Below are 12,974 nucleotides of genomic sequence, written 5' to 3'. Positions count from 1 at the left end.
CTACAATAATATTGTATATTATAAAGAGGTATCTGAAAGAATTTTTTGGGATAATATCTAAATTGTATTTTTTAATTTATTTTTTTTTTTTATTTTAAAAAGAATTTCTTAAATTCTCCTTGATACGTATTAATAATTTATTTGACAAAATTGTTTTTTTATAAATTATTGACTAACAAAACAAGGTTGAACGTTCTTTATGGTGCCATCTAGCGAATGAAGCGATTACTAAACGACAACACAGAATGCAATATTGTGCATCGATATTCTTAACTACGCTGAATAAGACCGTATGTCGACTAACACAGTTCAATTAATATCTTAAGCTTACTCAGGGAATGCATTGTATGCATAATTAGATAAACAAACGAATGAAAGCTAATAAATAAAGTAGCGTTGTCGATACTTAAGCGGTAAAAGTTCAAAAATATCTAAATTCTATTTTCGTTTGCATCTCGTTAATTACTTTGACGTATTTAGGGCGTGTGTGATTCGTGTCATCGCGAAATTTAGACGAATTTTTTAACGGAACCAAGTGTAAAAACAAAATTCATCATTATGTGCGCAAAAATGGCTTTTCAACATCAAGCGGGTACTGCGATGGAATGCCTGAGTGTGAGTTTTATCAGAATTATAATTTTGTTTATTTAAAGTATACCTTTGATTGATTAATTAATTGTATAAAAATTTACATTACATATTCAAATACTTGGCTTCTAGAATAATGTCCTTTATTTACATCTTATCTACTAAGAAATTATTTATAATCTGAAGAGAAAATGCATAAAAGTATTATAACATTATTTCTATATATGGTTATAAAAAATGTAAAAGATACATTTATTTTTCTACAGATACCTATAACTTTACATAAAGAAACTGAAGTTAATGAGAATGGAGAAGAAGTTATGAAGTGTGGCTTTAAAATTGGAGGAGGAATAGATCAAGATTTTCGAAAGAGTCCACAAGGCTATACAGATAATGTATTATAATAATATTTTGTTAAATAATAATTATAAAGATAATAGTTATTTAAGTTCTATAATAATGTTACTATTTCAGGGTATATATGTAACTGAAGTTCATGAAGGGTCACCAGCAGCTAAGAGCGGTCTTAGAATGCATGACAAAATTCTACAGTGCAATGGATATGATTTCACGATGGTTACTCATAAAAAAGCTGTTTCTTATATAAAGAAACATCCAGTATTAAATTTATTGGTAGCCCGCAAAGGTGTAACCAGTACTTAAGTTGGACCAAACAAAAAATAAAAGCTAATATTTATTTCATATTTCATTTTGATAAAGCTGATTCATTTGAGCATCGTGTCAGATAAATGTCAGATAATGAGCAACGGCATAAAACTCATCAAGGTCAGTGTTTTCAAGATAATGTATCAATTGACTTTATCTGTATGATAAAAAAAAAACTTTTGACGATCAAATTTAACAATTTTTGACAATGTGAAAATTGTTTTATAATATCAAACATCATCATATGAGATGTACTAAAATCACTGAGTGACACGGTGCAATGTGATGTTTTCCGTTTTCTAAAGACTTTATTTTTGGTAACAATAATTTAGTTATATTATATAATCATGAATACTTTAATGGTTAATAAGTCTCAGTATCAGGCATAAAATTAATTAAATTTGACTGCACTGTGGATATAATATCGAACCATTAGATCAATGCGATTATATAAACATCCTGTTATAATTTATTGTTATTGATGAAAAGTATGAATTATATATACACTATCTGATGTGCACCATTAATGTTATTAATAGTATGAATTTGATATGTTAAAAAAACGTTAGAATTATACTATGAGTATAATGAAACAAAAAAAAATTTACAAAGAATTTTAAAGAATTTTCATAACCTAAAAAGGTGCCAAATTTTCAACGTATTAAAAATTTCTTATTACTATAATTAAGTAATATACAACAAAAGTTATTATATCAAGAGATATTAATCTTATTCTACTTAATTTTATAAGTAAGACAATTATGAACACAAGTTTTGAGCATTATCTTATACAATGATCCACGATTAAAAATATGCCTGAAACAGAACAAACAAAGGCCAAAGCGTTTCAATAGAATACGAACTTAATGCATTTTTTAAACAATTTTGAAATTTCTACATAAAAATTATAGTATCCCTATTATACTATGAGAGACGATTTCAAAGATCGTTTACAAGAAATATAATGGAAATACTTATAATACAATTTTATTATGACTTACAATTTTACAAGAATGTGATTAAGTAATATATGAGATTTATTAGACAAGAAATATTAGGGTGCATGTAATAGCGGAATTTCTAAGCATTTCATAAATTAAGATAACTGTTTTTTTTTTTTTTTTTTTGTAGTATAACTACATTAACACAAGAATGCTTCATAAAAAAATCAATAATTCATTTTTATTCCCAATTAAAATTTTAAAGTTTTTCATACTTTTATACGAGCATAAAAATAATGTTTTTTTACTTTACTATTAACTTCAGATACATTGCATATTATAAGTGAAAAAAAAAGAACAAAAGTTCCTGCACCAACGCGTGACTTCCTTTTCTATTTCCAATTATAATAGTAAAGGCACTGTAAATGCGCTGCTTCTCATTACATCATAAATATAAACTTTAAGCCATAACTGTGAAGACTAGTCTATGAACATCAGAACTATAAAAGTTCAGTCACAAATATAAAATACATTAATTATTGTATATGATACAATGTATGTGGGAAAAAACTATGTAATAGAAAGCCCATAATGCTAAAAATTAGGTCCACTATTTTGGTGACAAAGTAAAATTGATTTGTAACAAAATATTAAGATTAGTTCGCATATAATGTTATGAGAAATGTTATTCTTTAGTGTTGGCATACATACATACATACATACATACATACATACATACATACATACATACATACATACATACATACATACATACATACATACATACATACATACATACATACATACATACATACATACATACATACATACATACATACATACATACATACATACATACATACATACATACATACATACATACATACATACATACATACATACATACATACATACATACATACATACATACATACATACATACATACATACATACATACATACATACATACATACATACATACATACATACATACATACATACATACATACATACATACATACATACATACATACATACATACATACATACATACATAAAGACCTTTTTTTAGATCTTGATGAAAGCAATTCTGTGTTGTAGATACTAACGTATATATATTGCTTACAATAAGTTTTCTATATCTATATATACAGTAATTAATACTATTATCATTTACACCTATTTATTTTTAAATATGAAATTGCTATACTTTAAGTACGAACATATACTGATATTCGTATATATATTTTTTATACATCACGATATATTTGCTTCTTAAAAGTAGAAATACTTTTCCAAAGAACCAAAATATTTGACCTGAAGTTTATGCTGGGGCAATACGACAATTTAAAAAGCCAGCTTTTAATAAACATTGTTTTTCAAAATGGTTGGCACAGTTAGTATATTTGCGAGTATGTATCATAACTCCTGATATACATGATTAAGGTACAAATACCGTGTTCTGCATAACGAATTTATAAACTTTTACATTATGATTCAATCTATTATACAACATTTCGTATTGATTTATATATTTTTTATTTTGTCACACAAATTGTAGATGAATACCGTGATGTTATTAAAAAAAATACCAAAGAAATTGTTAAAAATATTTTCGTCGTACGATACTTTCCCCGTCATCCTCTTCCGAATATTAAGTTTATTCGTAAACTACAATTTTAACGATTCTCCTAATAGACGAAAGAATAGAGAAGTTTTGAATTTCGCGCCAATTTCAGTAACATTAAGAAAACGAATTCCCAATTATCAGCGTCCTTAAACGTCGAATTTTAAACGCTTTCATGAAAATTCGCATTAAGTATCGCAACCAACGAAGAAGACGAATATAGCCGATTCCGATGACGTGTCAAAGACGCACCACGTGTATCGTATACATATGACACGTCGTTAATCGGTGTACTTCAGACGGAAGCGAGTGTTCAAAACGTAGTCTTAAAGTGATCCAAACGGAGTCATTTAGTGAGCTACGAAACTTCTAGTTCTTTTGTTATATATCCGTCCTATAAGGTTTTTATGCGTTAAAATATTTGACGAAAAAGAATTGGAGTTTTGCTAATTACAGAATTAATACTGTGATAAATACCTTTTCGGTGAAAAGAGCTTTAATTATCATAAATAACAATGGTGAGTGATACAATTCGAACAGAGAATTCCTTTCTTATATTTATTGATTTAAAAGAAAAGGATTTTAATAGATAAATTTTCGTTTATTTCAAGCCTGCCGCACCTAGTGCCACATCGGTTGGATCCGCGGGTCGTTCACCCAGTAAGGCTATAGCACCTAGAGCAGGTGGCAGTGGTACTGTCAGACAACGCAAAACTGCCACTGCTACTTCATCTAGAAATAGAAACACTGGTACAAGTTCTGGTGGTATGTGGAGATTTTATACAGATGATTCGCCTGGCATCAAAGTGTAAGTTACTTTTGTGTTATTCTTATTGTACTTTACAGATTGGTTATAACATATAAGTATATTTTTCAAAGAAATAAATATACGGTATGCTTTTCTTCTTTATGATTATTGCTCATATATTTGGAATAAATATCTTTTATTGATAATTACTAAAGCTTATAAAATGAATAATATATATGTTTGTTTGTTTAGAGGTCCAGTGCCAGTACTCGTCATGTCCCTATTGTTCATCGCATCTGTATTCATGCTTCACATTTGGGGAAAATATACCAGATCTTAAGGAAAGCGATCGTGTTAAATCACATTACGTTATAAATGAAACTTATGAGGCGGGAAAAGTTTTAAGTACATGTGTAAGATTAGCAAGAACTGTTAGAATTAATTTTTGCATACAGAGATATTTGCTTTTGTCTGAACTACACGAGGTATCATTTTTGATCTGATACATTTTGTTCGTCGAATCCATACTCCACGAGTGTTTATTATACAATTTTTACATCTCCTATGAGTAAATCAATGATTCCATTTTGAAACATTAAACATGAGATAATAAGTTAAGTTCAATGTTCAAAGGAACGTTAATATAACATTACGTTCCTTCTTGACTCTTGTTGCAATTTATACTTAAGATATTTAATTCTTACTCGGAAACATTAATTAAATGTACAATCTATATTATCGGAATAAACATAATTTATTCTTAACTTATGTCGTATTATAATTTCGATGGAAACACTGTCTCGAATTTCACGTCCCTTTTATTCCAAAAAAAAATTTCCAAACTGTTTCGATTATATGATCCCTAATATTAATATGCCCGATAAAAATGTAAAAATTTTCTCTATGAATTAAAATGATATTTTCGTATAAATTGAAAAGCGAAAAAAAAAAGAAAATCAATTGCACCATCTCACAGAAAGAAAGAGATACCTCGTCCTAAGATTTCTACCATAATCTTTCAGACTCATTGTTCGTTCCATTTTGGTGTACTCGTGCGCATTATATCGATTCGTTAGTCCAATAAGCGCAGATTACTGTGCGACGATTGCGCAAAAGAGAAAGAGAGAGAGAGAGAGAGGAAAAAGAAAAAGGATAGAAAATAGGGATGGCGTAGGAGAAACGTAGGGCTCGGTCGCGCACGCTCTTGTCGACTCATAAAAGTGAAAAAGAGAGAAAGAAAGGGAAAGAACAATGATGAAAGAAGGAAGGATAGGAGGGATATAGAGAGATAGAAAGAGAGAGAGGGAGATAGAGAAGAGAGAAAGAGTGGGTGGAAAAAAGGAAGAAAATGATGTAAGAAAAGAGGAGTGAGAAAGAGAGAGATAAAGAGAATATTGTGTAGCCCGCCGTCAATGTGCTCTCAGTTCGAAAATGTAACACGTGATCGTGGTATATCTCTCGTTTTAGACTACTCGACATTGAATTTTCACCGACGTTAGTCGTTCCTGCCTCTTCCTCCGACGCGGGTGTTGCGTCCGAAGGGAAATCCGTTGTGATGAGGCACACCTCGCGCGAGGTAAAATCTATCGTCATTTTAAGTACTTTCATTGTTATCTCATTCATCTTAGAGTCTTCTTGTCTACGACGTTTCTCTGTTTTGTCTTTTCTTTTTTTTTCTTTTTTTCTGTTCTTCTTTTTTTTTTTCATTCATGGTTTATATTCTCCTTCGTTCTTTCTTTTTCCAATAAAATTTTTTTTATGTCGCACAAGTCTCTTTCGAGAGAACAATTATTTTTAAGAAGAGAAAATAAAAAAAAATCAAACAAAAAGAAAAAGAATAAGAAAGAAAAAAAATGCAATTTTTCATTAAGTCATTTGCTTTCGACTACAACTCGACTTTCTCTCTCTTTCTCTCTCTCTCTCTTTCCCTCTCTTTCTTTCTCATCAACTTGTCCGATATTCGTCACCAAAAAAAAAAGGAAAAAAGAAAACTATTTTCCCTCGTTTCAACGATCTCTCAATATTATTCTCATTCGTTCCTCACGATTTTGATTCCTGCAATGCGACGTGTGCAGACAGTACATACATATCTACGCGCGCACGGAAGTAGTGATCCGTAATTCGGCCATTTAGTAAAATATGTTCAAGCATAAAAAAAAAGTAAAAAAAAAAAAAAAAAGAAAAAGAATAAAACCAATGCATTATTCTTAATTTCGCGCCGATATGATTATTCAAGAATATAAATAATTGTAGTAGTATCACTCGTCAACGAATACTGTATTATCATAAAAATGAAAGAAAAAAAAAATTATTAAAAATAATTAAAATAGTCGATGATTTCATTACGTTCTGATTAAATAATAAAAAAGAAAAGAAAGGAAAATTATATTAATAATAATATTAATAAAACGTTTCACATATTCGTAGGTAATTCGTGTTAAAGAGACAAAGATAGCGATAAGGGGGTGAAGAAGGGAGGGAGGTGGACGAGAAGAAGACGGAGAAGCAGGAGGAAAGGGAAAAATGGCGGTGGATATTTTAGACGAGGATCATCTGGCCGTGAGCGCGATCGTTACGGTCGGAATGCAATTGATATTCTTCACAATTGCCGCGACGTTTCAGCTGGACAAATTGACGGATTTTGCCGGCGGCACCAACTTCATCATTCTTGCCCTTCTCACTTTCTTTCTCGGGCAAATGGGCAAGGTATACTAGAAAATGCCAGGCGCTAATTATAACCGACACTCTTCTCCTTTGCTCGCTCGAGTAAGAGAGGATGTGTAATTTATACGTATTAATGCTCGTGGGATGATCCATGCATGCATGTAATACATAATTGTGTTAATTATTATGGGGAAAAAAAGACCTAACTCAAAAATCTGAAAAATTTTCAATTTCAAATATATATTTATATATATTTTTCTTATATTAAAAAAAAAAAACTTATATATTATATTATTATATAAAAATATATTAGATCATAATAATAATATTATAATATATGATTATAATATGATAAACAATTAAAAAATAAATACAATTCAGGCCAATTTCATTTTACGTATATATGTATCACGAAAAATTTCACGGTAATCAAATTATTTATTAACAAGTAATGTTATATTTTTTCTCTATCACAGACCTACGACAATCGACAGCTTATGGTTACCGTATTTGTATGTTTATGGGGTGTACGACTATCAGGATACCTTCTTTATCGAATCATCAAGATCGGACGAGATAAAAGATTCGAAGATCGTCGAAGCAATGTTATTCGTTTTGCAGTTTTTTGGACCTTCCAGGTGAATTTTTTATAAAGTATACGTTTTATTAAAATAATAATAGTAATAATAATAATAATCAATATGTCGTATAGCTAATAATTTATGAATTTCTCGAAAATAGATATAAAAATGTATATCTATGTTTTATCGAAACAGGGAATGGTTATTGCCAATATTGAAAGCCAAGATTTTATTCATGACATCTTATATTACTATATATATACTTTTTATTGATATCAGGATCATTTGCCAAGTGGGCAGAATCCCTTACTTTTCTTTACTATCGATAATCTCCATCTCTCCCTTTACTATCGATTGCTATCAATCTCTCTCGTTTTCTCTTTCTTTCTTTCTTTCCTTTCTAGGCTGTATGGGTTTATGTTGTGAGTCTACCGGTAATTATCATAAATTCGCCTCGTCACAAAATCCCACCAGCGCCAAAAACGATGACCAATTTCGACAGTGCTGGTACTGGACTCTTCCTCATTGGATTCGCGGCAGAGACCTATGCTGATTTACAAAAGTTCGCTTTTAAACAGGATCCCGTTAACAATGGGAAATGGTGTAACGACGGTAAGTAAAGTTCGATGGTTTCAAATCATTTTGATTTAATTTAATAATCAAATAATCAAATGCGAAATAGTCGAGTTTTATATAACGATCGTAATAATTACAGGACTATGGAGACTATCTAGGCATCCTAATTATTTCGGAGAAATCGTCGTATGGTGGGGTATCTTCGTAATATCCTTGAACGTGATCGAAGGAGCCGAATGGGTTGTTATCGCCTCTCCGATCTTTACAACGATCATCATCCTCTTCTTATCGGGTATGCCTTTACTGGAAAAGGCGTCGGACGAGAGATACCGAGAGTAAGTGTCTCTATTTTTATAATATCGTTTTACACTTTTATATACCCGATAAGGTACTTCTAACTTCTTCAGAACTATCGGTTATTGAACAGAGGGATTGTCTTTTCATAAATTAAAAAAAGAAATAAGACAGCTAAGAGAACATCTGGCTAATACTATTTGATATTAAAAACGTATTTTAATCATTATAAAGAATCAAAAGTCTATAATATAAATATTAAGAAAAGTCTTATATAAAATTAATTTGAAACTTGAAATTAATATTGAAACTTGAAAAGTATTTCAAAAATTTTTCATTCTAATATCCACATACGTTCTATGTATATTAATGTCTATTAGAGTAATATTGAAATATGTAATCGAATAACATAAATATATTGTGTAAATAGGATATTTTATATGATATATATGATATAATTATATGATATAATTTTATATATATATATATATATATATATATATATATATATATAAAATTATAAGAGTTTATATAATAGTACTAATATTAATTACTACTAGTTAATTAGTACTAGTATTAATTAAAAGGAACATGGAGTCATCTACTTTGAGCTCATATACTAAATCTTTTGTTGTATTATCCTCCTCCATCATCCTCCTCCATCATTCATTTGCTGCATCATCCACCTCCAAGTCGTACTGTTAACGAAGCATTTTTCTCTCCAGGGTGCTCTCTTTCATGTGCTTATCAGTTAAGCGTCTCTATCCGGATAACATCTTTCCTTTGTGCATAATTATGCAGGTTTGGTCTACAACACACTTCAATAGAATCTCACACAACATCACAATTTTTAATTCTAGGCCACTGCGTAATTGCAGCTTAAAATTTAATGTTTTTCTCCTATTCTTAATACTTCAAAAGATCAAAAATCGCAAAAATAAAATCGGTAAAGGGAATTCTACATCCTATAGTCATATTCATTATTATCTTACGATACGATAATTTACAGCTCCTTTTTGTTTTTTTTTTTGCGAATCAAAACTGTTTATCATTTTCCGCAATTTTCGGATTAAAAATGTTCACCCTTCTTTTCTCCCTCGTGATCTTCGAAGATTTTCCGAATTTGTCAATTCTCGCGAATCCCTTTTACGATTGATACTTAATTACAAATACATGAGGTTAAACGATACAAACGTAATACTTCAAAAGCAGATAGCATCGCACGACTTTCACAATTCTATTAATCGAATATCTTAAATTTTGTATATTTAAATTTCGGAGCCATTTAAACCTACTAGAAAAATGCGTCATAGATCTAATGTATGCACTAAAACAAAATACATTCATTGAATCTTCGCAAAGGACAAGACATTATTCGATAACAACAGACTGTGTGGGTAGATATGAAGGATATATAGCTTCCCATCGTATATTATTAATCGTATATTATTAATCAGATTAATTCGAAACTATCATAACTAAATATTCTTGAGACGGCGTATTATGAGATCGAAAGATCGATTTTTTTTTTAATTAATTTACAAGTACGAGTAAGCCCTTAATATCTATCGATTTTCCTTTCAGTAATGCTGAATATCGTTACTACAAACAATCAACGTCACCATTGATACCAATTCCACCTTCGATCTACGTCGAAGTACCACGTTTTCTGAAGTTTGTTCTCTGCTGTGAATATCCCCTTTACAATTCGTTAGACGCAAAGCCACGTTCGGCCGTGACCGAATCGACGTCCATCAGTTTGGCAGCATCCACGTAGCTGTAGCCACACGCCGGGCGTCCTAACTCTGAGTCCGGCGTGCAATCGACGACTACGGCGACAGCCAGCACAGCCTTTTAAACGACCTTCCTAGTACACCGTTTTTATCGATAATACGACAGGAATAACAATACGTGTTCTCTCTAACTCAATCGATTCCGAGAATTTCTCATTGTCCTTTCAGGACTTGTTACCTTGAAAAGTGAGTACACAATGGAAAGAATGATCTATATATTGTTGTTATGTCTTTAGTTACCTGATGAATATATAGGAATGAATATACCGTTCTATATATTTATGAATGTATGTACTTGTGTATACGAGCACGTGTGTGTGTGTGTGCGCGCGTGCGTGTGCGCGCGTCGTGTGTTTATTTCGAGAAAGATCCTTTTTCTTTCAAAACAAATCTCTCATTATCGTTTTCACGATAAATTCTTTGTAATTTTCTCAAGGATGAGTTCTTTGTTTTCTCTTTTTCTCTCGTATTGATAAAATGAGAAAGAGAGAGAAAGAGAAAGAGACAGAGAAAAAGAGAAAAAAGAGAAAGAAACGAGGACGTTGAACGTTCTATTATTTTAAACGTTGGAATAAAAGAAACAAATTATTTATGGATTTTTGCTAACCGGCTGGTCCGGATATTAATGGTGAAGACAACGGTGATATACATATAAATATATATGTATGTATTCAGGATCGTGGATAAATATGAATTAGTATTACAGAATAACTTCTAATCTTCCGCACATTCCGTCTAATCACTATTTCGCCCTCTTTCTAAGGTACAAATTTAAAAAAATGGTCAATGATGACGTTTAATGAATGAATTAATTAACGTGACTTCGAGTTTACGGTACCGCTGGACGACTTTTCGAAGTTCACTATCTTTGGCACATAAATCCATCCGCGATCATTGTTATTTACTCGTTTCGATGGTTAAATCTAAAATTTAATGGTTAAATTAAAAAAAAAAAAATAAATAAATAATTAATTAATTATATAAAAGAGAAAGTTATATTAATCGGCGATATTAGAAGCTAATATAAAAGAATTATAATGAATAACTATTGCAAGTAGCTTTGCAATTAAAAAAAAAAAAGGAAAAAGAAAAAAGAAAAAAGAAAAAAAAATAAATAAATAAAACGATGCAATTATCGAGCATTGCGTTGCTCAGTTTTGATCGCTTTGAGTCTCGTGATTAATTAGAAATAATATCTTTTCATGGTAATGAGAAAAAATAAAAAAGAAAAAACAGATAAAAAAACAGAAAAAAAATAGATGATCATTACACGTGAGTAATGCAATAGCCAAATCGAAGCAATATAATTAAAAATCGTAGCAATAGCGGTCGATTAAAGAAGAACGCCGATTTCTATAGGCGTTATAATTTTTCTAAAGAAAAAAGAGGAAAAAAGAAGTATCCTTCTGCCAATAATGAGAACGAAAAAAAAGTTTAATTCATTTAATTGGAAAAATTCAATAATAGAAATCGGTGCATAGCAGATATGACGTTTCGATCGTTATAAAAAAGAAAATAATTGTCAATTAAGTGTTCTAACGTCGATCAGTAGTTTCATTAATATTCGCCTTGCGCTAAAAGAAAATTACAATAATAATTAATGTAAAAATATGTATTGCATAAAACGATGTCGAACGTGATTATCTAAAAACTTTATAATGTAATCGCGCTACCTCGAATGCGATGGCCTCGATTTGGGACCGAATATATTTACTATAGAGACAAAAAAATAAAAAGAAAGAATTAAAAAAAAAGAAAGATATATAACGTAAAAAATATACGCTTGGCAAATTCGTGCCATTTTGTCGGGATTCAACCATACGCAACAATGTTAAATGAAGATCTAAAATGCTCGTTGTAAAGGTGATATAGATGAAAAGAAAAGAGAATTAATACTAGAGATATTCAATGTATAATATGCGTTATAAATAAAATGCGTTAATAGTTTTTTACCTGTACGTATGTAGTACTTATGTACTATTATCGTATCGCGTGATCTTTCGAATATAATTGAAATTAGTTTTAGAAAAATGCAGTAGAATCTTTACCGCGCTCTATTTAGAAATCATTGTATCTATATTGATTAAAATCTAGCAATACGAAACATATCTTAGTGGCCGATAGAGAATATTGTTGTTAAAAGAGAATAAAAAATAATATATATATATAAAAGAAAAAAAAAAAAGAAATAACATACAGAAAATTTGTTCGATAGTCTTAATTCTTAGATAATCTATAATATAGATTTAACAATAAGACAAGATTTCTGGCCGATATTGTGAGGTAACAAAATGTAGAAAAAAAAAGAAAGAAGAAGAATATTGAAAAGATCGTTGTTGCTAAAGAGAATCTATAAAATTGTACGATAATAAATCGTTGTTAGATCCAACGAAAAAATCATATCTGTTGTTTTCTTACTTTAAATCATTTATCCATTTTTATGACTCCTCCCATAATCATCGAAAATAAAACAAATCAAAACGGACGGTTGAGAA

At 30.2% G+C, this 12,974-nt stretch overlaps 3 protein-coding genes across 4 annotated transcripts; all 3 read left to right on the top strand.

The window, feature by feature from the left end:
- Positions 1 to 244: 244 nt before the first annotated feature.
- On the top strand, positions 245 to 2,399 carry LOC124423276 (tax1-binding protein 3 homolog). Of its 2 annotated transcripts, XM_046960830.1 has the most exons (4): positions 245 to 413; positions 481 to 615; positions 855 to 983; positions 1,063 to 2,399. In XM_046960830.1, the coding sequence occupies exons 2-4, from the start codon at positions 559 to 561 to the stop codon at positions 1,249 to 1,251; spliced, it is 375 nt and encodes a 124-aa protein (XP_046816786.1). In that variant the 5' UTR covers positions 245 to 413; positions 481 to 558; the 3' UTR covers positions 1,252 to 2,399. The 2 variants fall into 2 exon arrangements, with proteins under 2 accessions (XP_046816786.1, XP_046816784.1); XM_046960828.1 differs by having other exon boundaries at positions 245 to 615.
- A 1,694-nt stretch (positions 2,400 to 4,093) lies between these two features.
- On the top strand, positions 4,094 to 5,335 carry LOC124423970 (protein transport protein Sec61 subunit beta). The gene is made up of 3 exons (XM_046962380.1): positions 4,094 to 4,341; positions 4,435 to 4,631; positions 4,824 to 5,335. The coding sequence occupies exons 1-3, from the start codon at positions 4,339 to 4,341 to the stop codon at positions 4,909 to 4,911; spliced, it is 288 nt and encodes a 95-aa protein (XP_046818336.1). The 5' UTR covers positions 4,094 to 4,338; the 3' UTR covers positions 4,912 to 5,335.
- Positions 5,336 to 5,645: 310 nt separating this feature from the next.
- LOC124423968 lies at positions 5,646 to 12,879 on the top strand. Its single transcript, XM_046962379.1, has 6 exons — positions 5,646 to 6,147; positions 6,999 to 7,277; positions 7,712 to 7,873; positions 8,221 to 8,428; positions 8,532 to 8,727; positions 10,271 to 12,879. Exons 2-6 carry the CDS (start codon positions 7,095 to 7,097, stop codon positions 10,461 to 10,463), a joined length of 942 nt encoding a protein of 313 aa, XP_046818335.1. The 5' UTR covers positions 5,646 to 6,147; positions 6,999 to 7,094; the 3' UTR covers positions 10,464 to 12,879.
- Positions 12,880 to 12,974: the final 95 nt, after the last annotated feature.

The sequence above is a fragment of the Vespa crabro genome, chromosome 4 (genome assembly GCF_910589235.1).
Source record: "Vespa crabro chromosome 4, iyVesCrab1.2, whole genome shotgun sequence".
Classification (NCBI taxonomy): domain Eukaryota; kingdom Metazoa; phylum Arthropoda; class Insecta; order Hymenoptera; family Vespidae; genus Vespa; species Vespa crabro.
The sequence above is the reverse complement of the archived record's forward strand: the minus strand, read 5'-3'. Positions and strand labels throughout refer to the sequence as shown.